The sequence below is a fragment of the Heterocephalus glaber genome, unplaced genomic scaffold (assembly GCF_053883595.1).
Source record: "Heterocephalus glaber isolate CG9 unplaced genomic scaffold, H.glaber_assembly_v1.0 deba00001724, whole genome shotgun sequence".
NCBI lineage: Eukaryota > Metazoa > Chordata > Mammalia > Rodentia > Bathyergidae > Heterocephalus > Heterocephalus glaber.
In genome coordinates this window covers 4237120-4262638 of record NW_028258435.1, presented here as the reverse complement: position 1 = coordinate 4262638, position 25519 = coordinate 4237120, and the positions used below count along the sequence as shown (strand labels likewise).

General features: G+C 54.6%; 1 protein-coding gene across 5 annotated transcripts in view; it reads left to right on the top strand.

The window, feature by feature from the left end:
* Greb1 (growth regulating estrogen receptor binding 1) overlaps positions 1-25519 on the top strand; it is a 76203-nt gene that overhangs the window by 24182 nt on the left and 26502 nt on the right. For 3 of the 5 annotated variants that reach the window (XM_087199695.1, XM_087199696.1, XM_087199697.1), the window contains exons 2-11: positions 3113-3360; positions 6866-6985; positions 10047-10223; positions 14491-14673; positions 15964-16110; positions 17495-17638; positions 19993-20106; positions 20732-20875; positions 22473-22658; positions 24416-24766. In XM_087199695.1, coding sequence (XP_087055821.1) covers positions 3204-3360; positions 6866-6985; positions 10047-10223; positions 14491-14673; positions 15964-16110; positions 17495-17638; positions 19993-20106; positions 20732-20875; positions 22473-22658; positions 24416-24766 — 1723 coding nt within the window. In that variant the 5' untranslated portion in view covers positions 3113-3203. Of the gene's footprint in view, positions 1-2536; positions 3361-6865; positions 6986-10046; positions 10224-14490; positions 14674-15963; positions 16111-17494; positions 17639-19992; positions 20107-20731; positions 20876-22472; positions 22659-24415; positions 24767-25519 lie in introns of those variants that run through there. The other 2 variants (XM_087199699.1, XM_087199698.1) reach the window with 2 other exon arrangements.

Sequence of the window (25519 nt, the reverse complement as noted above, 5' to 3'; positions counted from 1 at the left end):
CGTCTCACTCCCTCTTCTGCACGGATCCTGTTAGTGTTAGAAGCCAGGGGCTCCCACCTGACCCAGCTGTCCCCTCCTGGGTCCCAGTGGAAGTGACTGGCTGGCAGAGGTGACACCCTGGCCATCTCTGGGGGCCCTAGGTGACACCTCAGATGTGCTCACCTGGGCTCCTGGGCTCTGTGCTGTGGATCTAACGGTTTGTTTTGATTTTTTTTTTTTTCAGTACCGGAGATCAAACTTGGATCCTTGTGCTTGCAAGTGTTTTGATTTTTTGAGACAGGGACTCACTGTAGCCCAGGCTGGCCTTGAACTCACTCTGTAGCCCATGCTGTCTTTAAACTCATGGCGATCTTCCTGCCTCAGCCTCCCAGTGCTGGGATGACAGGTGTGGGCCACCACGCCAGCTTCCCTTGGGTTTTTCAGCTTCAGTGTTTGACCGGGAGCTAGGCTCTTCTCAGTCCGAGTCTTTAGTTCCCCAAGGGTCAAGCTTAGGGTTCCAGAGGCCACAGGGCACACAGGTGTGACTCCGCCCAGGCCTGCCAGGGTCCCTGGTCCTGAGCGCCCTCACCTGGCAGGTGCGGTGGTGGCCTGGCCCCGTGTCAGGCAGCGCTGCCTGGCTCGGGCGAGGCTCCCGCACTCTTTGGTGGTGATGGATGATCCAGAAGTAACTAAGGGCAGCCCGGGAAGACCAGGACGCTTGTTCTCCATTAGCGTGTGACTGTTGTGTGACTCCAGAGATGCCCTTAGGTGCGGAGTGCTGGGCTCTTCCTTACTGCTGTTTGCTTGCTGACATTAAAGCTTTGTGGGAACACATGCCTGTGATCCCAGCACTCCAGGAGGCTCAGGCAGGAGGATGGCAAGTTGGAGCCCGGCCTGGGCAACTCAGTGACTTCCCAAGAGTCTGTCTCAAAATTTAAAAACGAAAGGTCTGGGGCTGCAGATTGGCAGGAAAGCACTGGATTCAATTCCCATTCCCACAAACAAATGTATAAACAAGGAAAGCAAAACAAAATGCTTTGATGTTTGCTTAAGGTTGCAGGAGATTTCAATTTTTTCTGAGTTTGAAAACTTTCCTCTTTTATTCTTTTTGCTTGAGGTACCGCACCCCTGCAACCCCCACTCTCCTTCCCTCTTCTGTTTCTTTTCTTTTCTTTTTTTGTTTTGAGACAGAGTCTTACTATGTAGCTCAGGTTGGCCTCAAGCTTACAGCGATCCTCCTGCCTCGGCCTCCCCAGTGCTGGGATTACAGGAGTGTACCACCATGCCTGACCTGTTTCCATTTCTATTCCTTCTCTGAGGATTTATACCTCCTGTATTGGAACTGATCATCAATAACTCAGGAACCACAAACCTTTCATAGGCAGCCATCAAGAAAGCAAGCAGAACCTGGCTGGTGTGGATATCTGTAATCCCAGCACTCTGGGAGGCTGAGGCAGGAGGGTTGCAACTTTGAGCACCTAGTCTGGGCAATTTAGCAATTTATCAAGACTCTGTCTCAAAATATAAAATGGAAAAAGGGCTGCAGATACAGCTCCGTGCAAGGTCCTGTGTTCAATCCCCAGTTCTGCCACAGGAAATAACATGCAGACAGAGAGGGCCTCCTGGGGGCCGCTGTTGGCGTGGGGCTCGGACCTCTCCCCTGCGCCACACTTGCTCTTTGTTGGTGGGTCCCTGCCCGGTCCTCGGACAGCTCCTTTCTGTGGTTCGAGCAGAGCCCGGGAGGGACCCCCACAGGTGGGAGTTAGGGCCACAGCCCAGGTGCGGTTAATTATTTCCACTGGGTCTTAGGAGGGCAGCGAAGCCCCGACCACACCAGCGCCTGGCCCCTTCCCAAGTGAAGCCGCCGCTGCCACGGGCACACGGGGACTTCTTGGGGCTGCTGGGCCACCAACAAAGCCAGGAGAGGGGACGTGGCTGCTTCTGTCCTGAGTCTCGGTGACGGTGACATTTGCCAGGCGGTGAAACCTGACGCCTAACTTGTGTGTGCTGCGCTTGTGGAGAGGGCAGGGATGGGTTCAGCATGGCATCTTGTGCTACTTCATGTCAGACTGACCTTGAAAGTCAAGTGTGCACACTCGGGAGGCTGAGGCAGCAAGATTGCCGTAAGTCAAGGCCAGCCTGGACTACAGAGTGAGCTTAAGGCCAGCCTGAACTGCACAGCGAGACCCTGTCACAAACAAACAAACAAAAAAGTCAAGGGCACAGCACACAAGAAACACTCCGGGGTGCGGAAGAATCTGATCCTCTACCGTTTCCTTTCATCCCCTGAAGAGAGTTTGCGCATTTCTGTTCGCATATCTGTAGTGTTTTTGTAAAACTCCATTAGGAATCTGTCAAAAATGAAGCATCAATATGTTTAAAAAGCAGTTCCGAGCCGAGCATGATGGTGCAGGCCTGCAATCCCACCACTCTAGGGCGCTGAGGCAGGAGGATTGTAAATTTGAACCCAGGCTGGGCAATTTAGCAAGACCTTATCTCAAAATAAAATTTAAAACATTTACAAAAGAGGGGGCTGGGGATTTAGTTCAGTGGTTCTACCGCCTGCCTTGCAAGGGCAAGGTCCTGAGTTTGATCCCCAGTATCAAAAAAAAAGGAAAAAAAAGAGGGACGATGAAAGTGTACAGTGGACTGTATCAAAGCTGAGTAGTGGTGTGCACCTGTCTCCGCAAGACTCGGTCTCAAGACAAAACAAAACAAAAAATTGATTGTATGATGGTTGTTCAATGCTGTGAAAATCCCCCAAACCACTGAGTTGTATACTTGTTACAATTATCTTTCAATTAGGATGCTACAGAAAAAAAAAAAGGAAGCCTTTACCTCGGGGGTGGACTCAGGATTTTCCTCCGGTCTTTTGTAATCTGGGTTTTGCAGATGTAACTGAATCACCCGAGCGGCAGGGGGAAGATCTGACCAGCTAAGCACAGTCTAAGGGGAGAGAGCTAAGGCTCAGCAGGTCGTGGGAAGGGAAGGCATTGTCTGGGGCTTCGGGGACAGGTTCTCATCGGGGGCGAAGCGGGGAGCAATTTCAGGGCAGGACTGTGCCGGGCTCGGTGGGCCAGGCGGCGCTGGCTGGCGGGGCTGTTACTTTATACAACTTCCTGCAATCCCGCAGAGCCGCCTCTCCGCCTTCTCCCCCTCCCGGCCGGCCGCGGGCTCTGCAGGACTCGGCTGCTCGCGGGCCTGAGATGCAGCTGTGACCCGAGATGGGGAACTCGTACTCGGGCCACCTGAAGAGCACGCGCTTCGAGGAGGTGCTGCACAACTCCATCGAGGCCTCGCTGCGCTCCAACACCCTCGTGCCGCGGCCCGTCTTCTCCCAGCTCTACTTGGAAGCCGAGCAGCAGCTGTCCTCGCTGGAAGGTAGGAGACGCCTGTGTTTGTTGGGCTTTCCCTGTGTGCGGTTGGCTGGGAGTGTGGAGCCCAGGAGAAAAGAATCGTGAGCAAAACTTGCACACAAGTTCTCTCTTGGCCGAAAGGAAGGAAGTTTTAGCCAACAAAGTGCAAGACATAAAATTGGGAGGAACCGGGAAAGAAAGAGGACTCCGCTCAGCTGCCCTGGGTGGTCTTTCCTGATACTCTCTCATGGGAAGGCTTTGAGTAAGAATTTTTAACACACCTTTGACCCTCTCTGTCTATCTGTTCTCTCTGTCCTGTGATTTGGGGCTGTATTTTTGCAAAGATGTCCAGGTAATTTCTTAGGATAGCAGCTACGAGAACACTTTAGAGACTTTTAAGAACTGGGAGCAAATTTTTCATGTGCCAAGAATAAGTAAATAACCCTCAGGCTCGGGGTGGCCTACTCGAGGATTCACCTAAGTATCTAGGGAATCAAGCAGTTGCAGTTTCTTTTTTTCGGTACTGGGGATCAAACTCAAGACCTTGCACTTGCAAGGCAGTCACAGTGCCACTGAGCTAAATCCTCAGCCCTGGAGTTTCTAGTAGCTGTGTATTTCTATGTCAGTAGTAAGCCCACAACACCCTATAATATGAGACAGCTGCGGTTTTAGTATTTCTTTTTGGAAGCTTATGCTTTATTTATTTTTGAGGCAGGAGCTTGCTTTGCAGTTTAGCCTGGACTTAAACTCACTATGGAGCCCAGGCTTGCCTCCAACTCGCAGCAATCTTCTTTCTGACTGTTCTGCGTCCTAGCAGGGATGCCTCCCCTGCCTCCCTTTAAAGTGTCCTCACCAGCAGGCAGGGTGGCACATGCCTGTAGTCCCAGCACTCTGGGAGGCTGAAGCAGGAGGTTGCAAGTTGGAGTTCAGCCTGGGCAGTTAACAATTTAGCGAGATCCTGTCTCAAAATACAAAATTAAAAAGGGGGGGTTAGGGATGTTGCTCTGTATGGAGACACTGGGTTCAATCCTCAGTACTGCAAAAACAAACAAAACCCAAACAAACAAAGTCCTTATTAAATTAACTTTGCAGATGGCACAGCTAAGGACCCAACAGAGCTGGATCTGGGTCTAGGAACACACTGCATTCTGGACCAAACTACAAATTAGGAAAACCAAAAATTCTCTGGTATTCACGCAGAAAATACCACAAGAAATATCACCTCAACATCTCGGGGGAGTTCAGAAATCCTTAGCAAAAACTTTAGAGACTGCCTTTTTGGGCAGCTGACTTTTGGGAAATACTGAATTCTGTGGTCTGATTCAACTGTTTGCTTGCTTCCCTCCTTCCTTCCTTCCTTCCTTCCTTCCTTCCTTCCTTCCTTCCTTCCTTCCTTCTTTGCTTTGCTAAATGTCCCCATAAACCCATGGCCCATCTGTCTGTCTGTCTCCTCCCCATCACCTCTTCCTTCTCTCCTCCCCAGCTCTTCCCAGGCAGCTGGATTGCAGATGATTTTTATGGCCAGGGCGCTGGGGGATTGAGCACCCTTGGGACCCGGTAGCGTGTTGCGTATCTGTGTGGGAGACTCAGCAGGGGTCTGAGTATTTTGTTCTTTGAATTAGGACTCTTACCCACCACCTCCTTCCCAGGCAGAAAAACCTTTTTACGCATTGCTGACTTTTTCAAGAGGAAGGCCCACCACACCAGGGCACCCGCCCTGTGGGCTGAGCGTTTATCAATTAAACTCCTGACAGCTATCAGCCCTGTCTCCCCTTTCTTTTCTTGGAAGGAAACAACTGAACGTAAACCCTGGAGCCCCTGCTCTGGATCCTGGGTCTTGGGCTCCTGGGTTTCCTGTCACTACCCTGACCCCTGAGCCCTCCGGCTTTGTCTGCCAGCCCCCTAAGGCCACACCCCGTGGGGACCTCGATCCACACCGTGTCTGGTTGTCTGCTCGGCGTCGAGACAGTGCTGGGGCAGCCACCGATCCCATCAAAGGCCCTGGAATGTCCGGGGCAGACCTCTGACCTTTAGTCCTGCTTCTAGCCGCTGGACTGGAAGCTCTTTGACTCGCTGGGGCTAAAATCCTCCTGGCTCATTCTTTCCCAGAGTCCAAATTCCTCTCCTCTGCAGCTGCAGAACAATGCACAGCTGTTCAGTTCCCGCACCCTCATCCCAGCCCTGGCTGTGGGGCTGCTGTTTCTCCTCTGGGATTTTCTCTCCCTTGTCTACTCCAGTAGGAGATACTCATGATGCAATGTGACTCCCTGGAGGTGCTGGAGGATTGGCTCAGAGACACATGGCAGCTTTGGAGACAGAGTATTATTATTATTGTTGAGACAGGGTCTCACTGTGTAGCCCAGGCTGGCCTCGAACTCACAGCAATCCTCCTGCCTCAGCCTCCTGAGCTCTGGGATTACAGGTGTGCTCCACTGTGCTCAGCCCCAAGGGCACCTTTAACCTGGTGGGGACGTGCAGGTTATATGCCTGGGGCCTGTGCTTAAATCACCTCTGGAAATTCTGCACCAGCTCTGAGGCCCTTTTCTGTCAGGCCCTGTCAGAACTCTAGGTGGCCTCCAGGCCCAGCTGGGCCCACTTCATTTCCTGAGCTCTGTGTCTGCATGGGGCGTTTGCTGGGTGCCTGGGTATAGGGACCGGGGGTGGGGGGAGACCTGTATCCTCCAGGCACATGGGGATGCCCCAGGGGGCCCAGGTCACAGCAGGGGTGGAGCAGAGGCCAGGCAGTAGTGGGATTTCCGTGGCCAATTCCAGGCTCTTCTGGCCCTGTCTACCTTTCCCATTCTTCCCAACACACTGCTCCCCTTAAATAGTTTCTGAAAGCCACAGAGCAATAGGCCCTGTTCTAGAATGTTCTGGAACCTTCTGGAGTCCTCTGGAGTGTTCTGGAATGGCTATTTTTTGTGTACATATGTGTGAGATACTTAGGAGTGGTGATTATTTAGAGCAATGTTTAGATGCAGCTTTCCCTTGAAGATAAATAGCAATGTAGAGTTTAACAGATGCCTTGTGCCCCATTAAGGCAGTTCATGCTACTGATATTTTGTGTTCTGAACAAAGTAGCATACGTAGTTCAGTGGGGAGAATTCCAGCATGGGTGTCAGGCACGGCTGGGGACATCAGGCTCTGATGCTTAGCTCTTAAACTGCTGTGGGTCACTCTCTGGGCCTCTCTGACCCGCAGAGTCTGTGAAATGTCTACAGACACCATCGTACCTCACGCACACTTTTATTTTTAGATATTAAAAGCTGCATCCAGGGCTTCCCACTGAGCTACATCTCCAGCCCTTTACACATTTTAAAATTTTGAGACAAAGGATAGCTACTTCACTAAGTTGCCCAGGAACCTTGAACCTGCCTTCCTCCTGAGGCCTGCTAGATGGCAGGGTGCTCCTGGGGTCTAGTCCCTGGGGTCCTGGGCCCCAGGATTGTCAGAGTTTCTGGGGAGAGGACAAGACTCAGGCCCTGGTGGCAGCTGTCTTGTGAATCATTGCTCTTCTTCCCTGTGCCCAGGGGGCACCCGAGCAGACAATGAGGAAGAAGAAGAGGAGGGAGAAGGAGGGCTGGAAACCAATGGACCCGGAAACCCCTATCAGCTGGCTCCTCCTCCTGAAGGGTGCTGTACCACAGACGGTAAGTCTCTACCCGATCCCCTTCTGCAATTTTAATTTTTAATATTTTGAGACTTTGAACTTGTGGCAATCAGCCTGCCTCAGCCTCCCAAGTGCTGGTATTAATGGGCGTGTGTACCATGCCCAGCATCTGGCAGCCCAGCCCAGTGCCCACAGCGGAATCTCCCTCTGGGCCATGGCTGGACCTGCACTGGGTGCCTCAGGCACCCTCCACGCCCGTCTTGTGTTCCGGGCTCCCTCAGGGGGCGCCGTCTAGCGGTGGACACCTGGCCTGGTCCTGGCTCCTCCACCGCTCTTCGGCAGCCTCGGCTTCACAGGTGATTTGAGACCCAAAAATCCGCTTCTGAGTGTCAGTGGTTTGAAATCTAGAATATGCTCCCCTCTCTCCAGATCTGCTTCCACAGCACACTTAATCAGAATTGGTACAAGGGACAGAATTTCACATCTCTCAGTACTTCACTGTGGAATGAACAGAACACGTGGTGGGATTAAAGATATGGTGAATGTTTAAAATAAAATTAAATGAATTTTAAAACATTATTACAATTACTTACTATATACCTAAAGCTTTAAAAAACTAATAAGTAGGAAAAAACCATTATTACAATGTCTTTATGAGGTGTGATCAAAATACAGCGACTTCTGCCAAGTGCTGTCCCACGGAAAGGCAGCCCATAAAACACGATGCTGGGCTGGGGATTTGGCTCAGTGGTTCCACCGCCTGCCTCACTAGCTCACGGACCTGAGTTCGATCCCCGGTACCAAAAAACCAAAACAGAACAAAAAAACACCCATGATGCTTTGTTTTCATCCACCTTAGTCACCGGATCTGGCACTGTGTGACTTCCAGCTCTTCCCCAGAGTCACAATGACGAGGAAAGGGAGACGTTTTGAATCCATCAGGACACGGAGGCAGTCAGGACAGCGTAGCTAAAGACCCTCAGGACAGAGGACTCCAGAGCTGCTGCAGGAAGTGGCGAGGGTGATGGGATGAGTGTGCTCAGAGTGAGGGGAGGATTCTGAGGGATTCCTGGCAATGTGTCCTTTACTGTAACACATTTGTAAAAATGTAGGCACTGACTATTTCGATCACACCTCATATTATTTAGCTCTTGCTCTGCAGATGTGGAAAGAAATGATACAAGAGCCCCCTGCTGTTCCAGAGCCACATGCTTTGCACCCTCAGAGGGGGGTGCTGGGCTTAGGACAAGCCAGCATGCTCAGAGCGGACGAAAGTTTCCAGACACAGGTTGAGAGTTTCCAGGAGGCTTCCTCCATTGGAGTTTTGCAGAATTTGTAGGAGTTTGCCAGGAAACTTCAATGGAAGAACCAGAACATGGGACATATAGAAGGTGTGATGTTGCCCATCAGGGGAATGTTATTGATTAGGTGGTGGCCCGAAGTGTAGCGGAGCGATCAGACTGTGCCGGAGCCATGTGGCCTGCTGGAGGCCTGGACTTGTCCCTGAGCCTGGTGCTTGGCCTCGGGCTGCTGTTGGGGGACAAGGTGGTCCTGGAGGAGACAAAGCAAGCAGGTGCCCGAGGGAGGAGAGGCTGTGAGCTGCTTGGGGTCCCCAGGGAGGCTGTGTCCTTGCCCTGGGGGGCTGGGTAGACAGCGCCTGCTGTTGGTCCTGCATCCTCATCCGGCCAGATCCCGGAGGGCAGGGGCAGGTAGAGCTGGGCCCTTTCCCTCTCCTACCTTGTGGAAACCCAAATATTTTGAACCCAAAATATATTTAAAAGGTTCTGAAGGTATAGAGGGCCGGGAATGGTAGTGCATGCCTATAATTATTATGCTCTGGGAGGCTGAGGCAGGAGGATCGTACGTTTCAGCCCAGTCTGGGTAACTTAGTGACTTAACTAGACCTTGTCTTAAAATAAAATAAATAAAAAAGAGCCAGGGATGGAGCTCAGTGAGAGGTCCTGAGTTCAGTTCCCAGTATGAAACAAAACAACAACAAGGGGGAGAGAGGACAAGCCCTCTATGCGCACGCCTTTTCTGTGTATGTGAAATGCAACATAAAAAAATGTGAAATCACTCCCAATTTCTTTCTTTTCTTTTTTTTTTGTTTTGGTACCAGGGATTGAACTCAGGACCTCACGCTTGTGAGGCAGGTGGCAGAACCACTGAGCTAAATCCCCAGGCCCCACTCCCAGTTTCTTATGGGTTTATCTCATCTACATTTGAAAAAAAAAACCTTTCTGTTTTTGTTTTTTGGCAGAGTCTCTATAGCCTGGGCCTGCCTTGAACTCACAGTGATCCTCCTGCCTCAAGCCTCCCTAGTGCTAGGTTTACTGGGGTACACCACCACACCTGGCTGGTCTACATTTTTTTTGTTTTTTTGTTTTTTTTGAGGCAGGATCTTAGTTTGTAGTTCAGGCTGGCCCGGAACTCGGGGTGATCCTCCTGCCTTAGCTTCCCGAGGGCTGAATTACAGGCATGCACCACCACACCCGGCTCTGGTCTACATTTTAATTTGTCATCATTTGTGTATATGTCTTTCCTGTTAAGCTTCAGTTGCACGTTAATGTGTATTAAGCAGCAGTACCGATAGGTAATTTCCGTGATTGGTGTCATAACTAGTTAGGATTTCTTAGTATTTCTATCTGTCCATGTTCACACTCCTCCTGGGCCTTGGTGCATGCATGTAACGCATCTGAACTCTTCTTACTCCCTCCTTCCCCTCCCCCTGCCCCGTCACTTGGTCCTCTTCCCATTTTCGAAAGGTCTATCTCCCCGTTTCCTATGATCTCTCTTTTATTTTGCTCTTTAAATTATTTAGACTCGGGTCTCTCATATAAGAGAAACCATGTGATATTTAAACGTGTGTGTCTGATTTACTTCACTTAACACTGTAGTCTCAAGGTGTATCCATTTTCCTACCAACAACTTAAGCTTATCCTTCTTCAGGGCAGAGTAGTGCTCCACACAGCTGTGACTTTATCTCTCAGAATTAATTAATTTTGTACCCTAACCCAGAGTAAGGGCTACTCCTGTGTTTGCCGTGGGAACCCTGATTCCTAGGCATCCCAGGCAGCGTGTGACCTTGCTGTCCCTACCAGGGTTCTGCCAGGCCGGGAAGGACCTGCGCCTCGTGTCCATCTGCAGTGAGCCCTTGGAGGTCCCTGCGGGCTTCTTGCTGGTGGGCGCCAAGTCCCCTGGCCTGCCTGGCCACCTGCTTGTGTGTGCTGTGGACCAGCGCTTCCTGCCGGATGACAGTGGCCACAACGCCCTGCTCGGTGAGTGCCCCCTTTCAGGGACCAGGGCAGCGGCGAGGTGCTCGGGTGCCACAAAGACTTATCAAGGCCTGAACAAGAAGAGGGAAGAGTTGGCTTAGATCGGAGTACACTGCCAAGGTGGGGAGTGGGTGATGCCCAAGACAGGAGTCTTGCGGCCAGGGTGAGAGGTTGGAGTTTATTAAGGTATTGAAAGCCCAGCATGGTGGTGCATGCCTATAATCCCAGCACTTGGGAGGCTGAGGCAGGAGGATCGCCAAGAGTTTGAGACCAGCCTGGGCTGCATAATGAGACGTGGGCTGGGTCAGTAAATATAGATATCTCGGAAATGTGCTTTCTGGGGCACCCTGTTCCTCGTTAATCTTCCAGGAACATCTGCACTGTGTCTAGATTCATACGTCAGTGTTCTGAATTCACAAGGTCGTTTGCCCTGGCCTCACAGAAGGCCCCTTCTCATGGAGAGAAACACTCATCTTTATCTCCTGCTGTTCAGGCAGCACTTGGGTAGGATTTCTCGAGTGTGCAGGGCCAGGATTGGGGGATTTAATTCTTTTGTTGCTTGGAAGTGGGAGTTAAAACCTGACCGCCTTCCTGTAACAGCCACCATTCCAGCATCCAGGTTTTCATGTGTGTGTCACATACCTTCCTTCCCAAGTGGCCCCCTATGTGACGAATGGGTCACCTGTCTGGCTTTGAACTCGAGGTGATCCTCCTGCCTCAGCCTCCCGAGTGCTGGGATTACAGGAGTGTGCCACTGTACCTGGCTGTTTTTTTAATTCTTTACTTTTGAGACAGGGTCTCGCTAAGTCACTAAGTTGGCCAGGATGTGCTTGAAGTTGCGATCCTCCTGCCTCAGCCTCCCAGAATGCTGGGATGACAGACATGCACCACCAGGCCTAGCTATTTCTGCCCTCAATCGCTGTACTACAAGGGCCTGTGTCGTGGTCAAGGTCAGGAGCTGTGGATTTCCCTCTGGCTGTTGACACCCCTAGCTTTTGATTTGTGAACAATCACATGTTGGGTGTGCTGCCCCAATATTGGGGTCATCCTGAGCTTGGACTGAACGCCCAGAGCTCTGGGTTCTGCTGCTGCGCCTGACCCCGGGTCTCCGGGTGGCCCGTGGGCCGTGGGCTGCCATCTGGAAGCGGAAGCTGACTGCATGTGTGCACCCAGCCTGGTGGCTCTGGGTCCGTCCCCTCATCCTGGCTGGGGAGGGTGGAAAACGACCCACCATCCCTGGAACCGCCCAAGTCCGACTGAGGGACGCTGGGGATGAATCTGGGTTCAAACCCTCGCGGCCTCTTGTGTCTTTCCCACTTGCACCAGTGCTTTGAGACTCCAGTTTGGTGCTGCACTGGCCCCCAGCCGGGCGGCACTCTACCCGGTGGCGTTTGTTTATCAGGCGCCTTTGATGTCGCTGGTGTGCAGGAGGGCAGGGAGGCAGGAGGGAGACGTGGGCGGTGCCCTCGGCAGGTGCCTGGCGCCCATGGTGTGTTGGGGTCTGACCGGATCCTGCACTCTGGGAGGAGCGGGAGCTCCGGGGCCATAAACGAGTAAATCAGGGCGGTCCTGGCTCTGGATGGCGGCCGCGTCCGACCCCTTCCCCGGCGGCCCCTGGGTGGGCGCTGGGCCAGCAGCAGGAAGCGGGGCTTTGTTAACTGCTCGCCAAGAGCCCTCCTCGGCGGGGGGTGATGACCGCCTTCTTCTTTGAAAGCAGTTTCCACGCCCGGCTTGTGCGCCTGGCCGTATTTAGGTTTCCTGTAGTTAAACCCGCAGGCTTTGGGACCAGGTGGTCGGAGCCCGGAGGGGCTTTAGTGACCTATAAAGCGGGCGGTGCAGTGTCCTGTTTCAGTGACAGAATCCACTCTGTTCCGGGAAGCCGGGAAGACATAGCCTAGATGTGCATCACGGTTTCGCAAGGAAATCCCCCAAACTGGCTTGGATGTCAGAGACGGAAACACAGGGGCGGCTGAAAGATGCCTTGAATGGTTAATTAAGAAAAACTGATTCCACTGAGACACGTTGCCAAGGACGACGGGATGAGTGCGTTGGGAGCGAGGGGGAGGATTTTGGGAGCAATTCATGGCGATGTGGCTTTTACTGTCATAAAATTTAAAAAATATAGACATTTGTTGTACTTTTGGGTCACATCTCCTATCTTGCCGGAATGTTCATTTCTTTTCTTTTTTTTTTTGGTACTGGGGATCAAACTCGGGTCCTTGCGCTTGCGCAGCAGGTGGTGAAACCACTGAGCTAAATCCCCAGCCTGGGAATGTTCATTTCTTAGGAGTGATCGAGTCCTTTGTTCACTTAGCAAGCGAACAGTTAAGGCAGCGTTTAGGGACCATGGGACCTCAGAGGCTGGACATTCAGCTGTACCCCTGCTCTGCCCTGAACCCTGGGACCAGGAGATACAGGCAAATACAATCAGTAATTTCCCTGTCCATAAATCTTCCAACCCAGGCCTGTTACAGTAGCGCTTACCTGAAACCCCAGTATTTAGAAAGGCTGAGGCAGGAGACTCACAAGTATGAGTCCCGCCTAGGTAACTTAGGGAGACCTTGCCCCAAAATAAGAAGAAATTTTAAAAGGTGGCTGGTGGAGCTCCCTAGGGTTGAGGTGCAAAATAAATTTAAAAATTGTTCAAGTAGCCAGGGATTTAGCTCAGTGGTTCCGGCGCCTGCCTTGGAAGTGCAAGGTCCCGAGTTTGATCCCCAGTACAAAAAAAAAAAAATTGTTCAAGTAATTCCTTGGAGGCACCCTCTCTCACAGAAGACTCCAGGTGTGGGAGGCCACTGGAGCAGGCAGGATTTGAGCTGAAAAATGGGTGAGATTTTGCCAGCGGGCGAATATCATCAGAGGCAGCTAAACAGTAGTCAAGGCTGGTGTTTATTGAGCATTTATCATGTGCCAGAGATTGTTCTAAGTTAAAATAACCAGCGAGGTGCATACACTGCAATCTGGGAATTATCTAGGCAGCAGTGAAGACACAGAAAGGTTCACAGACTCACTGGGGTCACTCAGGAGGCGGCTGCCAGACTGAACTTGAACCTGGTGGTGCAGGGCTGGCGGCCACACCTCGGGAGGCAGGGCACCTTGGGCAGAGGCCCGGGACAAAGGTGCTGCACAGAGGTTGGGCTGCCCGTGGTGGGAGTTTTGAGGTGGGGGCAGGACGAGCCAAAACTGGGGCTGTGAGAGGGCCCTGGGGAGGACGGAGTGGCCCCGGCCGGCCTGTCTTGATTTGTGTTGTCCTCTTCTCCCCGAGAGGGTTTTCCAAAAGCAAATTCCAGACCTTGTGTCATCTTGTGTGTAAATATTCCAGGTGTGTCTGTCTCTAAAGGACAGGGGCTTTTTGCCTGGCTGTAAAGGACAAAGCGCTACTGTCCTGGCTCAAAACTTCGATGGCGTTCTTCAATGTGCCCAAAGATCCAACATGTTCAAATTTTATCTTACCTTTCTTTCTTTTTATAACAGCTGGGGTTTTTTTTTGGTACTGGAGATCGAACTTGGGACCTTGCACCTGCAAAGCAGGCTCCTAAACTACTGAGCTAAATCCCCGGGTGACAGTTGGTTTTTTAAAAACTCAGGACCTAAGGACCGGGGATTTAGCTCAGTGATGCTGCTCCTGCCTTGCAAGCGCAAGGTCCTGAGTTCGATCCCTGGTACCAGAAAAAAAAAAAATCAAGGCCTGGATAAGTTTTTCTTAAACCAATTGGTTGCTTCATCTTAAGTTGTTTTTTTAAATAAAGGTCCCTTTTCCTTATTTTTCCTTATTTAATTTATATTTTTAAGAAACACTGAAGGTGTTAAAGTAAAGTACCATGTTTTGTGTTTTAGAAAGCTCTCAGTTATTGTACACATAATTGTTTTTGTTTGTTTGTTTGTTTTTGCAGTACTGGGGTTGAACTTAGGGCCTTTGCACTGAGTTGCATCCCCCGCCCTTTTTTATTTTTTTATTTTGAGATAGGAGCTCACTAAGTTGCTAATTTGCCCACGCTGAGCTCAAACTTGCAATCCCCGTCTCAGCCTCCCAGCGTGGGCCAGGATGTGCGTTTTAAAGAATGCCCCTAAGCAAGTGAAATCTGCCAACCCTGCCTGGCCCCATTTCCAGGGGTGAATCTCCCTGGTGCTCCCGAATCAAGGCCGTCTGAGAGGACGGGCGCTTTGCTGGGTGGCCTTGTCTGGTGCTACTGGGGACAGGCACGCGGGGTCCAGTCGGAGTCCGAAGGGTCTGGGCACTGCGGGAGACCCATGCTCTGCTTCTCCCTAGGTTTCTCCGGGAACTGCGTCGGCTGTGGCAGGAAAGGCTTCTGTTACTTCACCGAGTTCTCCAACCACATCAACCTGAAGCTCAGCACGCAGCCCAAGAAGCAGAAGCTGCTGAAGTATTACCTGGTCCGAGATGCCCACGGCACCCTCACCAAGGGGCCCCTGATCTGCTGGAAAGGCTCCGGTGAGGGGCGGCCCGAGGGAGGGGTGTGGGAGGCGCCCCTGCATGTGCAGTGCCTGTGGGGTGAAGCCGGGAGAGCTGCTGTCTGGTGACGCAGAGAGGAGATCGTCCTTCTGGGCGCAGGCGCTCACTGGGAGGGGATGGAGGTTAAGCGCTGACCACCAGCGAACTGTGCTGCCTCTCCTCCGCGACTGTCTGGAGCAGTGGGGACAGTGTCGATGGTCGTGGCTGAGGGTGCTACTGGCCTCCAGGGGCAGGGGCCAGGGATGTAGTTAAACAACCGCAGGACCCAGCGTGATGTGGTCCCAAACGTCACAGTGTTTAACGGGGCTTGGGGAGTACACGGCTGTCATCCCAGCTCGAGGGAAGCTGAGGCAGGAGGATCGCCACAAGTTCAAGGGCAGCCCTGAAGATCCTGTCTGAAAAATGAACCAAACCAAACCAAAACAACAACAAAACAAACAAACAAAAAACCCCAAGACAAACACACACACACAAAACCCCGCAAAAGGGGCCAGGGATTTAGCTCAGTGGTTCCAGCGCCTATGGAAAGCTCAAGGTCATGAGTTCGATCCCCAGTACCAAAAAAACAAAACAAAACAAAAAATCCCCCAAAAATGTCACATGGAGAAACCCTAACTTTGCAACACGGAGAAACCCTAACTTTGAGACATCTTGGCTTCAACAATGCACCATGACCCTGTGACCTTGAACCCCGATAACTGAGCCCTCAGGGACCAACCCCATCCTACAGGCTGTGTCCCGAGAGGAGCCACCGTGGCGTGGCCTGGAGCAAGGTCCGCTGTCCCTCCAAATCCAGGGTGACACCGGTCATCTGGACTCTGCTGGGTGGGCTCTTCGGGCAGGGGAGGAGGCATGGGGTGGGAGGGTCTGCGTCCTCCCTCTGCCCCCTTCCTTGACCTCCCGTCCCCATCTGTGCCCAGGCCTTGTGGGTGGCGTGGCTCCTCCCTTGTGGGTCTGATTTTCTCCTTGTTTTCTTCTTTGCAGTGCTGGGGGGCTTTCACACTGAGCTCCACTCCCAGCCCTTTTAATTTTTATTTTCAGACAGGGCCTCCCTAAGTTGCTAAATCGCCCAGGCTGGGTTTGAACTTGAGATCCTCCCGCCTCAGCCTCCCTGAGTGCTGGGAATTTGAGTATGCACCCCCATGCCTGGTTGGAATCTTATTTCTAGGGAGCCCGCTCACCTGCGAGAGAAATCCCAGATTGGGAAACCCTTTGGTAGCTGATGGAGCGGAGCACATCGGTGCTCACACTCACCTCTTCCTCCTGCAGAGTTCAGAAGCCGCCAGGCCTCTGCCAATGTGAGCTCCGGTCCTGTCTTCCTGCCACTGGAGGGCTCGGGGCCTCTGGCTGCCTTTTCCGGGGAGCCCGGTGCTCCTGGGCTGAACCCCGGCAACCCAACGGGCGCCCAGCAGGCAGGTGAGGCGGTGGAGAAGCAGTGAGGGCTGAGGGGTGGCTGCAGCAGGCCTGGCTCACTATGAGGCGTGGTGGTGCACACTTGTAATCCCAGCATTCAGGAGGCTGAGGCAGGAGGATTGCTGTGAGTTCCAGGTCAGCCTGGGCTACACAGTGAAATCCTGTCTCAAAAGGAAAAAAAAAAAAAAGCAAAGGGCGGGCCTTGCTTTGCAGTCCAGGCTGCCCTCTAACTCGCAGTGTCCTCCTTCAGGTGGGCCTGGGACCAGCGCCTGGCGTCTCTGCCACCCTGACTGGGTGGGCGCTGCCACTGCTGTCTGAGACCTGCAGTAAACCCCAGGGTCGCCGCCCCTGGTGTGTGACTTGCGGGGAGTCACCTAGGCCCCGACCCCCGCTTCCCGCCCATGGCGTCTGGGACAAGCGCTGTGCCTGGTGCGCGCTCTCCCACGGGTGCTGGGAGAAGGCAGCAGCGCAGGTGCACACGGAGCCGCCCAGCCCGGCTTCGAGCTGCCGCCACCCCGAGTGGGGAGGGCAGTGAGGCCCCGCCCCAACTCGTGGCGGACTGCGGTGTACCTGCCCCTCTCCGGGCCGCCGCCCCCCCAGGAAAGGCCAGGCCGGCGGCAGAGGTTTCCTCCCCAGAGGCCTCGGCCGGGAGCTGAGGCTCAGCTGCAGAGGGGGACAGGGCGCGGCCCTGGGGCGGGGAGCCCCCCACACGTGGTCCCCTCGTCCTCTCCTCACCCAGGGTGTGCTCGCTGGGGCGTGAGCTCTTGCGCGTGCAAGTGCTCCTGTGTGACCACGGGGAGGAGTGTGTGCAGGAGCAGGACTGTGCTTGCCGCGGTGTGTACCCGCCCGCCTGTGTGTGAGCAGAGACATGTATGCGTGCATCAGTGTGTGGGTGCACGTTCATGTATGTGCTGCACAAGTAGGAGTGTGTGCGAGGAGCGTGCACACACGTGCGGGCAGAAGTGTGTACGTACGAGCGGGCGTGTGTGCCCCGTGTTCACACGTGCAGGAGTGTGTACGAAGCAGTGTCGCCCGTGTTAATGCACACTGCACACACAGGAGTGTGCACGTGTGTTCATGTGTGCAGGAGCGTGTGTATGCACGCACATGTGAGCGAAACTGTGCACGTGTGTGTCCTGTGCATGCAGGAGTGTGTATATGTGTGCTTGTGTGTGTGCGTGTGTCTGCAGGTATGAGCAGGAGGTGTGCGCGCGTGCACAGTTGTGTCCACACACGTGTGTGTATGTGTGTGTGTGTGTGTGCGTGCGCCTGGGTCCCGTCCGCTTCCGAGCTCTAGCTCCCCGGGAAAGGAGGAAGCTGTGCGGTGCAGCCCCGGGAGCCCTCCCCTGCCGTCCGCCCAGCCCTCCGGCCTCCTTTCCGCCTTCAGGACCTGCCCCGGCCTCGGATCAGCCTCCGTCCGCAGCAGCCCCCGGGCCTGGCCCGGCCGTCTTCAATGGCAGAGACTCGCCCAGGCGCCAGCAGCTGGTGCGGGGCAGCGCGTCTGGTCCTTTGGCCCGGCCCTCGGCCTTAGGTAAGGCGCAGCCTGGGGTCTCGGGGGCCGGGGCGCCGGGGCTGCCTGATGCCCGCGTGGGAGCCGTCACCAGGGTGAGGAGCAGTGGGAGCCAGTGAGGCATCTCCCAGCGTCAGCAGGGCTGTGGGGCTTGGGGGAACCGAGGAAGAGGGTGGGGGGGCAGTAGCGTGTTGATCGTCAGAGGGCTGCAGCTTCCAGTCCAGGGAAGTGCTGAGGAGGCAGAGGGGAGAGGGAAGAGCAGAACCAGGTGTGCTGCACACACCTAAAATCCCAGCACCATGGGAGGCTGAGGCAGGAGGATCCCAAGTTTGAGCCCAGCCTGGGCAACTTAGCAAGACCCTGTCTCAAAGTGAAAAATATCACAAGGACTGGGGATGGAGCTCAGTAGGAAGGCCCTGGGTTCGCTGAGACGCTGGAGGAAGACACCTGAGGGCCCCTCGGCCCCCAAGTCCAGCGCTCTGCCTCGGCCATGCACCCCAGAGGTCTCCCTGTCCCCTCCGCACACAGCCAGGCTGCGGTGAGGACCCCAGACACGCCCCGCCCCGGGCAGAGGCCTTCGACGTGGGCGGGCCCGGGGTCCACAGGCAGGGCGGGGCGGGGCTCCGCCTCTGTCTCCACCACCCTGGACAGCTTCCCCGCTCCTTTCCAGACCACCGTCCTGGGCCAAGGGGCGAATGTGAGTTCTCACTGAAGGCCCCCAGGGCGCAGCAGGTCTGCAGTGGAGGCTGTGTCACCCCATAGGGCAGCCCCCGCCCCATCCCTGCCCTTCCCCCTCCAGGCGCTGAGCTCAGGGCAGCCCTGTGGCCAACGACCGGACCGGGCCTCTGCCGGGGGGTGGGGGTGGGGTGGAGACTGAATCCTGTCCACAGTTCTCTCCCTGAGCTGGATCCGGGGGTGCCTGGCCCACACCCCACACGGCAGAGTTCCCAGGGCCTCAGCAGCCCCTTTTTTACATTTTTTATTTTTAGATTTTTAAATTTTCTATTTTTAGTCTCAGGAAGTTGCCCAGCTGGGCTGGCCTCGAACTTGGCAATCCTCCTGCCTCAGCCTGTGAAGGAGCTGGGATCACCATGTGCATCCCCGCAGCCAGCATGTTTTTAGCTTTTCATTCAGTTTGGTTCTGTTTCAGTCGGTCTAAAGAAGGGGGAGGTACTTTGAGGGGAACTCCAGGAGACTCCGAGGCGGCCCTGTCCCTCGGGTACTGGGGCTGAAGGTGGCATTCTCTGTGCCACAGCGGGGGCCGGGAAGGGACAGCAGTCTCTGGCCCCTGCCCCTGCGGGGTCTGTGCGGCTCCTTCTGGGGTCAGACTCCAGGAATCCCTGCTCCAGGGCCCAGTTCTGAGGTATCAGGTGCCAGGTGGCCTGCGTGCCCGGCTGCTGGGCTCCCGGGATGGGGTTGTGTCCACACAGAGAGCTGTAAAAGCCTGCAGGTGAATTTAATGTGACTCAGGCTTGAGGCCCGGGGCTCTGGACAGTGGGGAGGTCAAGAAGCTGTGGGACCAGGGCTTGGTGTCTGGGGTCCCTCATGCATGCTGCCTGGGTCTGGAGCTCACTGTCGTGTGGAGGGAGGGGGCAGCATCGGGTCCAGCTTTCCTTCCTCCTTTTGATCTTAAATGAGCTTCCTAGGCCCAGGGATTTAGCTCAGTGGTTCTGCCGCCTGCCTTGAAAGCGAAAGGCCGGGAGTTTGATTCCCAGTACCAAAAAAAAAGAAATGAGCTTTCCAGGCCAGGGAGGGAGGGAGGGAACAAAGTGGATCAGCACCGCCCCCATTGGTGGAACCCAGGGAGCCCATGGAGCGCTGCGAGGCTGGCAGGAAGCCCACTTCTCCCCAGCTTCCAGGCCAGCTCTGCAAGGTGTGGGGCGAAGCAGGGGTTAGCGTTGGTCACCCGATGAGTGCCGGCCTCTGCCAGTCCTTCACGAAGTGCTTCACTTTGGTCCTCTTTAGTCCCGAATGAACCACTCTCAGAGTAGCTTTTAATTGATTACTTTATTTTGGTCTGGGGATTGAACCCACGGCCTTGGCACTGAGTTACATCCTCAACTCTTTGTTATCTTTTTATTTTGAGACTAAGACACTAAGTTGCCCAGGCTGGGCTCTAACTTGTGATCCTCTTGCCGCAGCTTCCCATCTGAAGAGGCTGAGGGGGAAGGGTTGCCAATTTCAAGGCCAGTCAGCTTGGGCAGCTTAGTGAGACCTTGTCTCAAAAATTTAAAAGTTACATGGGTGTGTGCTATAAAAATCCACTGTAAACTGTGCTCTAAAAAAATGTCAAGTAAGTGTTTTCCAAATTAAGGGGAAATTGTATTGAAGCTCATTCCTAGTTGCAGTCTAATCTGTGGTCTCAATGTTTCTAGGGATCTTGCCGAACTCCGGGCCCCCAAAAAAGCGCCACAAAGGGTGGTCCCCAGAGTCCCCATTGGTGGCAGATGCCGGCTACCCTCAGGGCGGTGTGAACAGAGCTAAGTACGGTGAGTGACCACGGGTGAGGCTCCGAACGTGAGCATCAGTGCTAGTGGTGTGCGGGCGTGAGAGTGAGCTGGCAGGTCTGCGGGTGTGTGGGGAGGCCCAGCTGACAGGCTCAGGGCACAGAGGCCCCTGCCCTCCATCAGCCACTTCACGGAGCTTCGGATGCTGCTGAGCCCCAGAGAGGTCAGGAAGCAGCAATTGGGCAGGATCTTTAGCTGTGCCGACCCGGCTGCCTCGATGTCCTGAATGGATCCAAAATGTGTCCCTGTCGTGGTCATTGTGACTTTGGAGAAGAGCCAGGAGTCACACGGTGCCAGATCAATGACTAAGGTGGATGAGGACACAGCGTCGTGTGTTTACGAGCTGCCTTTCTGCTGGATGGCGCTCGGCAGCAGCAGTCACTGTGTTTGTGATCACAGCTGGTAAAGACCCTCAGGACAGAGGACTCCAGAGCTGCTGCAGGAAGTGGCGAGGACGGTGGGATGAGTGTGTTTGAAGGGAGGAGAGGATTTTGAGGGGATTCATGGCAGTGTGTCTTTTACTGTGATGAATTATTTCATGTCAACATGCGTCCTGTCTTCCGGGCATTCCTTGTGGATTTTGCTAACGGTCTCCTCGTGTTCCTAGAAGGCGTGGGCCTGGCCTGTGTGCCCCAGGCGGGAGTGGTAGGCCCGGCTTCAGTCACTTTTCCTGTTGTGGCCTCCGGAGAGCCTGTGTCTGTTCCTGACAATTTGCTGAAAATTTGCAAAGCCAAGCCGGTGATATTTAAAGGCAAGTTTGGCGGGGCTCCCACCTTGTGGCAGAGGGACAGGCGAGGCACAGGCCACGCTGGGACCGCGTCCCCGTCCGACCCCAAGGTGTCCTGAGCAAGTCCAGGACTGTGGGTGCTGAGGTCACAGCTCGTCCCGCACACGCAGGCCCCTCGCGTGCTCTCCCGCTCTCCTGGCTTCCCTCTCCTTCCCCCTCTTGCTGCTCTTCCCGGAGCTGTGCACCGGGTGTCACTGTTGTCCACAGCCCTAAGCGTCTTCTGAAACCAGACCCGGCCTGATCCAGCCTGGGCTTCGGCTGACCGGTGCCGGGGAGGGAGATCTTTGGCTCAGCGACAGAAGTCCCTTCCCGAGAAGCGGACTGGGCGGGACTCGAGCGGTACAGACCTGCGCGCACATCCGGTCCTTGCCTGTGCCTGTGGGATTATTGAGCGCGTAGCGAGAGCGGACGCCGCCTGGTGGGAAAGGGGAGCAGCTGCCGGCTCTTCATTAAGAAAGGACACACTTCTTTTTATTCCTGAAAATAACAGCAGCAAATCCAAAGAAGCCATTGTGGCGGCTCACGCCTGTCATTCCAGCACTCAGGGAGGCTGAGGCAGGAAGTTGCAAGTTCAAGCGCAGCTTGGGTTACACAGCGATTTAATGAGACCCTGTCTCAAAATAAAAAATAAAAAGGGCTGGGGATGCAGCTCAGGGTGAAGGCTCTGGGGCCAGTCCTCAGTGCCACAAAATAACCAAAAATAAAACAGACACCCTGCTCCCTCCAGAAAACTGCCACCGACGAACACATGGAGGTGGCCCCGAGGGAGTGGGGCTTGGGGGTGGCAGGGCCCAGGCAGGGCTCCCGAGGGGCCCACACGGCCTTGTGCTCTACATCTTTCCTGGGTGGCCACCACCTGTCTGCCCCACAGGCTGAGAGAGCAGAGCCAGGGCAGCTGCCAGGCCCTGGGAGACCAGGGTGGCCCTGACCCTGCTGCCTACATCCGGAGCTGCTCCAAGGCACCATCCTTGTCTCCCTTTTGTGTGGCTCCTGTCGCAGGGCCCTGAGTGTCCTTTATGAAAATTGTCCTTTTGAGGCAGGATCTCACTACGTAGTCAGGTTGGCCTTGAGCTCACTAGGTAGCTCAGGCTGGGGTCAAACTCATGGAGATCCTCCTGCATCAGCCTCCCGAGTGCTGGGATTACAGGCATGTGCCACTGCACCTGGCTGACATCCTTTTTTTAACAGTCACTCTTCACATTGCCACTTGTAAGTCACTGTGTTCATGGTTGTTGCCACCAGCTGTGGTCCCTGCCTCAGCATCCCTGAGCTCCGAGTTTGGCAGAGATGTGAAAGAATTTGCAGGCAGAGCCAGGCCACCTCTGCCCCAGAAGCCCTGGGTGTCTGAGCGAGCTTGAGGCTGGTGTCCCAGGCACCAGACTGCCCCAGAGCTGGCGCAGCGCCTGCACGGCCCGCATGCCGGGCACGGAGAGGTTGGCGCGTCATTCTGGTGGCAGATGGAGATGCTCCTGCTTCCTGAGTCCTCCTGCCCCAGGATCTGTGCAGCTGGTCCCAGCCACCGCCAGGCCACATGCCAGCAGTGCTGTCTCCTCCTGCACAGGCCACGGGAACTTCCCCTACCTGTGTGGGAACCTGAATGACGTGGTGGTCAGCCCGCTGCTGTACACCTGCTACCAGAACTCCCAGTCCGTCTCCAGGGCCTATGAGCAGTACGGCTCCTCCACCGTGCAGCCCATCTCCGAGGAGATGCAGCTCCTTCTCACAGTCTACTACCTCGTCCAGCTGGGTGAGTTCCCATTGGCCGCCAGGTCCAGCTGGTAAGGCTGCATTGGCTGCCAGGTCTAGCTGGTGAGGCCCCATTGGCCACCAGGTCTCGCTGGGTGAGTCCCCATTGGCTGCTATGTCCAGCTGGTGAGTCACCATTGGCTACCATCCATGGCATTGATCACAGACCTCACCATGAAGACTAGCTTGGGCAACGGAGGCTGAAACACCAGGGCACAGTCCCAGTCCCTGGGGACAACACGGTCACTGCAGTGCTCACTGCTGCAGTGTCTCAGGCAGGGCTGTGTGTGTGGTGGTGACCTGCAGAGATCTACCTTGCTCTTGTGGGGGCGTGGGGGGTGCAGGGCTGTTGCTGTGGTCCCGAAGGCGGGGGTGGGGAGGAGGGGAGTGGGGTGGGCCTCTCCTTAGATTTGGTCTCCCTGGCTCCTGACTTTCCACTGGTCTCTGAGGATGACGATGTCATTTCATCGGGAAGTGGACGCCCTGTCCTGTTGCTGAGGCTGTGCATTTCTCTGTGTTCCTCTCCCACCTATAAAGGCATTGCTGGGATTTTTCATTCAGGTGAAGTTGAGGAGGTTCTGTCTTCGGGACCTCCAGCCTGGGTGGCCCTTGGGACACCTTGTGTCTTCAAGCAGGCAGGTCTTTCTCGTTTGTGTGTTTGTTCGCTTTGAGATAGGACCTCACTATGTAGTCCCGCTGGCCTCAAACTCGCAGTGATCCTTCTGCCTCAGCCTTCCAAGTGCTGGTGTGATGGTCCTGCACCACCACGCCCAGCTGGATTCCTTTCTTGCTTTTGCAGATCCGAATGGATCTGGTTGGCCATCATGGGTTCTCACCCTGTCTCTCACCCAGCCCACTCGGGGATGCTTCCCATGGCCCTGTCTCCCACGTCCCGGAGAACTGTGAGGGGGCAGAGAGGGGACCAAACAGAGCCAGAGGAGAGGGTTGGCGGTGTCAGTGTGGCTGGGAGTGGAGACTGGGGTTGAGTGACCGTGGGTTTGGCTGTAGGGAACCCTGGCCACCTCGATGGGGGACTCTCAAGGGGGTGGGGACTGAAGCTGAAGAGGGGAGGACTGGAGAGAAGACAGGTGTGGGGCAAACAGCAGCTTCCCTAAGGAGCGATGCTGGGAGAGAGGGCTGTAGGAAGGTTTGGAAGACCAGGTTTCCACCAGCTACTCTAACTGGATGCTCACCGGATGAGTGGATTCTAATTGGATTTATCTATTAAAAATGGAAGCCAGGTGTGGTGGCACATGCCTGTGACTCCAACATTCTGGAGGCTGAGGCAGGAAGATCACAGGTTCAAGCCTAGCTTGGGCAACTTAATGGACTTAGTGAGACCCTGTCTCAAAAAAATAAAGGAAGAGCTGGGGATGAACTCAGTGCTGAGGTCCCAGGTTCAACCCCTGTAAGAAAAAGAAAGGAAGGAAGAAGGAAGGAAGAAAGAAAGAAAGAAAGAATAAAACAACGATAAAAGCAAACTCATGGGATAGTGGCTCTAGGAATTCAGTTTCAAGAATTTCAGCATTTAAAACCTGTGGAGATAACAGATTGAGAAATAGACAAAATCAGCCAGGTGTGGTGGTGCACATCTGTCATCCCAGCACTCAGGGGGCTGAGGCAGGAGGATCTCCGCAGCCTGGGCTAAATCATGAGTTTAAAACCACCCTGGAGCCCAGAGTGAGACCCATCTCACAACACCAAGTAATGACCTGTGGCGCCCGAGTCCCGCGCTGACCCCCATCCCCTGCCTTGCAGCGGCCGACCAGGTGCCGCTGATGGAGGACCTGGAGCAGATCCTGCTGCGCTCCTGGCGCGAGTCGCACCTGGCTGAGGTCCGGCAGTGCCCGCCGGTGCCCCTGCAGTCCTGCCCACCCATGCCCGGCCCTGTGGCACCTGTGACCTCGGCGCAGCTGCCCTGGCTGGCCGGCCTGGCTGCCAGCTCCTGCAACGACAGCGTCCACGTCATTGAGTGCACCTACTCGCTGGCTGAGGGCCTGGCCGAAATGTTCCGCCTGCTGGTCGAGGGCAAGCTGGCCAAGACCAACTACGTGGTCATCATCCGCGCCTGCCGAAATGCCGCCATCGACTCCTGCATCGCTGTCACCGGTGAGCTGGCCCTTGCACTACCTGGGGGGCCCAGCTTTGCAGGAGTGGTTGGTGCCCAAGGCCTGTGACCCAAGCTGTCTTCAGCAGGCAGCCCTGCTGGGTACAGTGGTAACACACCCCTGTTGTCCCTGCCTCTGGGGGCTGAGGCAGGAGGATCTCAAGTTCAAGTCCAGCCTGGGCAATTTGACATTATCTCTCTCTCAAAAAAAGAATCATTCACAGCAAGACTCAGTCCCTCATTTTCCTCACCGGTGGAAGGGAGATAAGAAACAGTGAACTTACTGTGTTGTGGGCTCATGCACCAGCCCACTTGCTACTGAGGTATAAAAGTGCTCAGTTAACCAGGCACTCAGGAGGCTGAGGCAAGAGGATCGCCATGAGTTCCAGGCTATCTTGGGCTACATAGTGAGACTCTGTCTCCAACACAACACAACAAAAAGTGCTTATTTAAAACCTACCGTGCTCAGCCCAGCTCGTGGCCAGGGGCAGGGTGCATTCATGGAGCAACTGCTCTGGTTGGGAAGTCAGACAGCAAACTCACTGTGTGTTCCGGGCTGTAGAAATGTTCACAAACTTTGTGTATTTTCAACCCCACATTTTGGTACCTCCTTCTCTCTTTTGCAGTATTGGGGATTGAACCGAGGGCCTTTGTACTGAGCTACATCCGCAGTCCTTTTATTTTTAATTTTTTAAATTTTGAGACAGATTCCAGCTAAGTTGCTAAATTGCCCAGGTTGGGCTCCAACTTGGGAT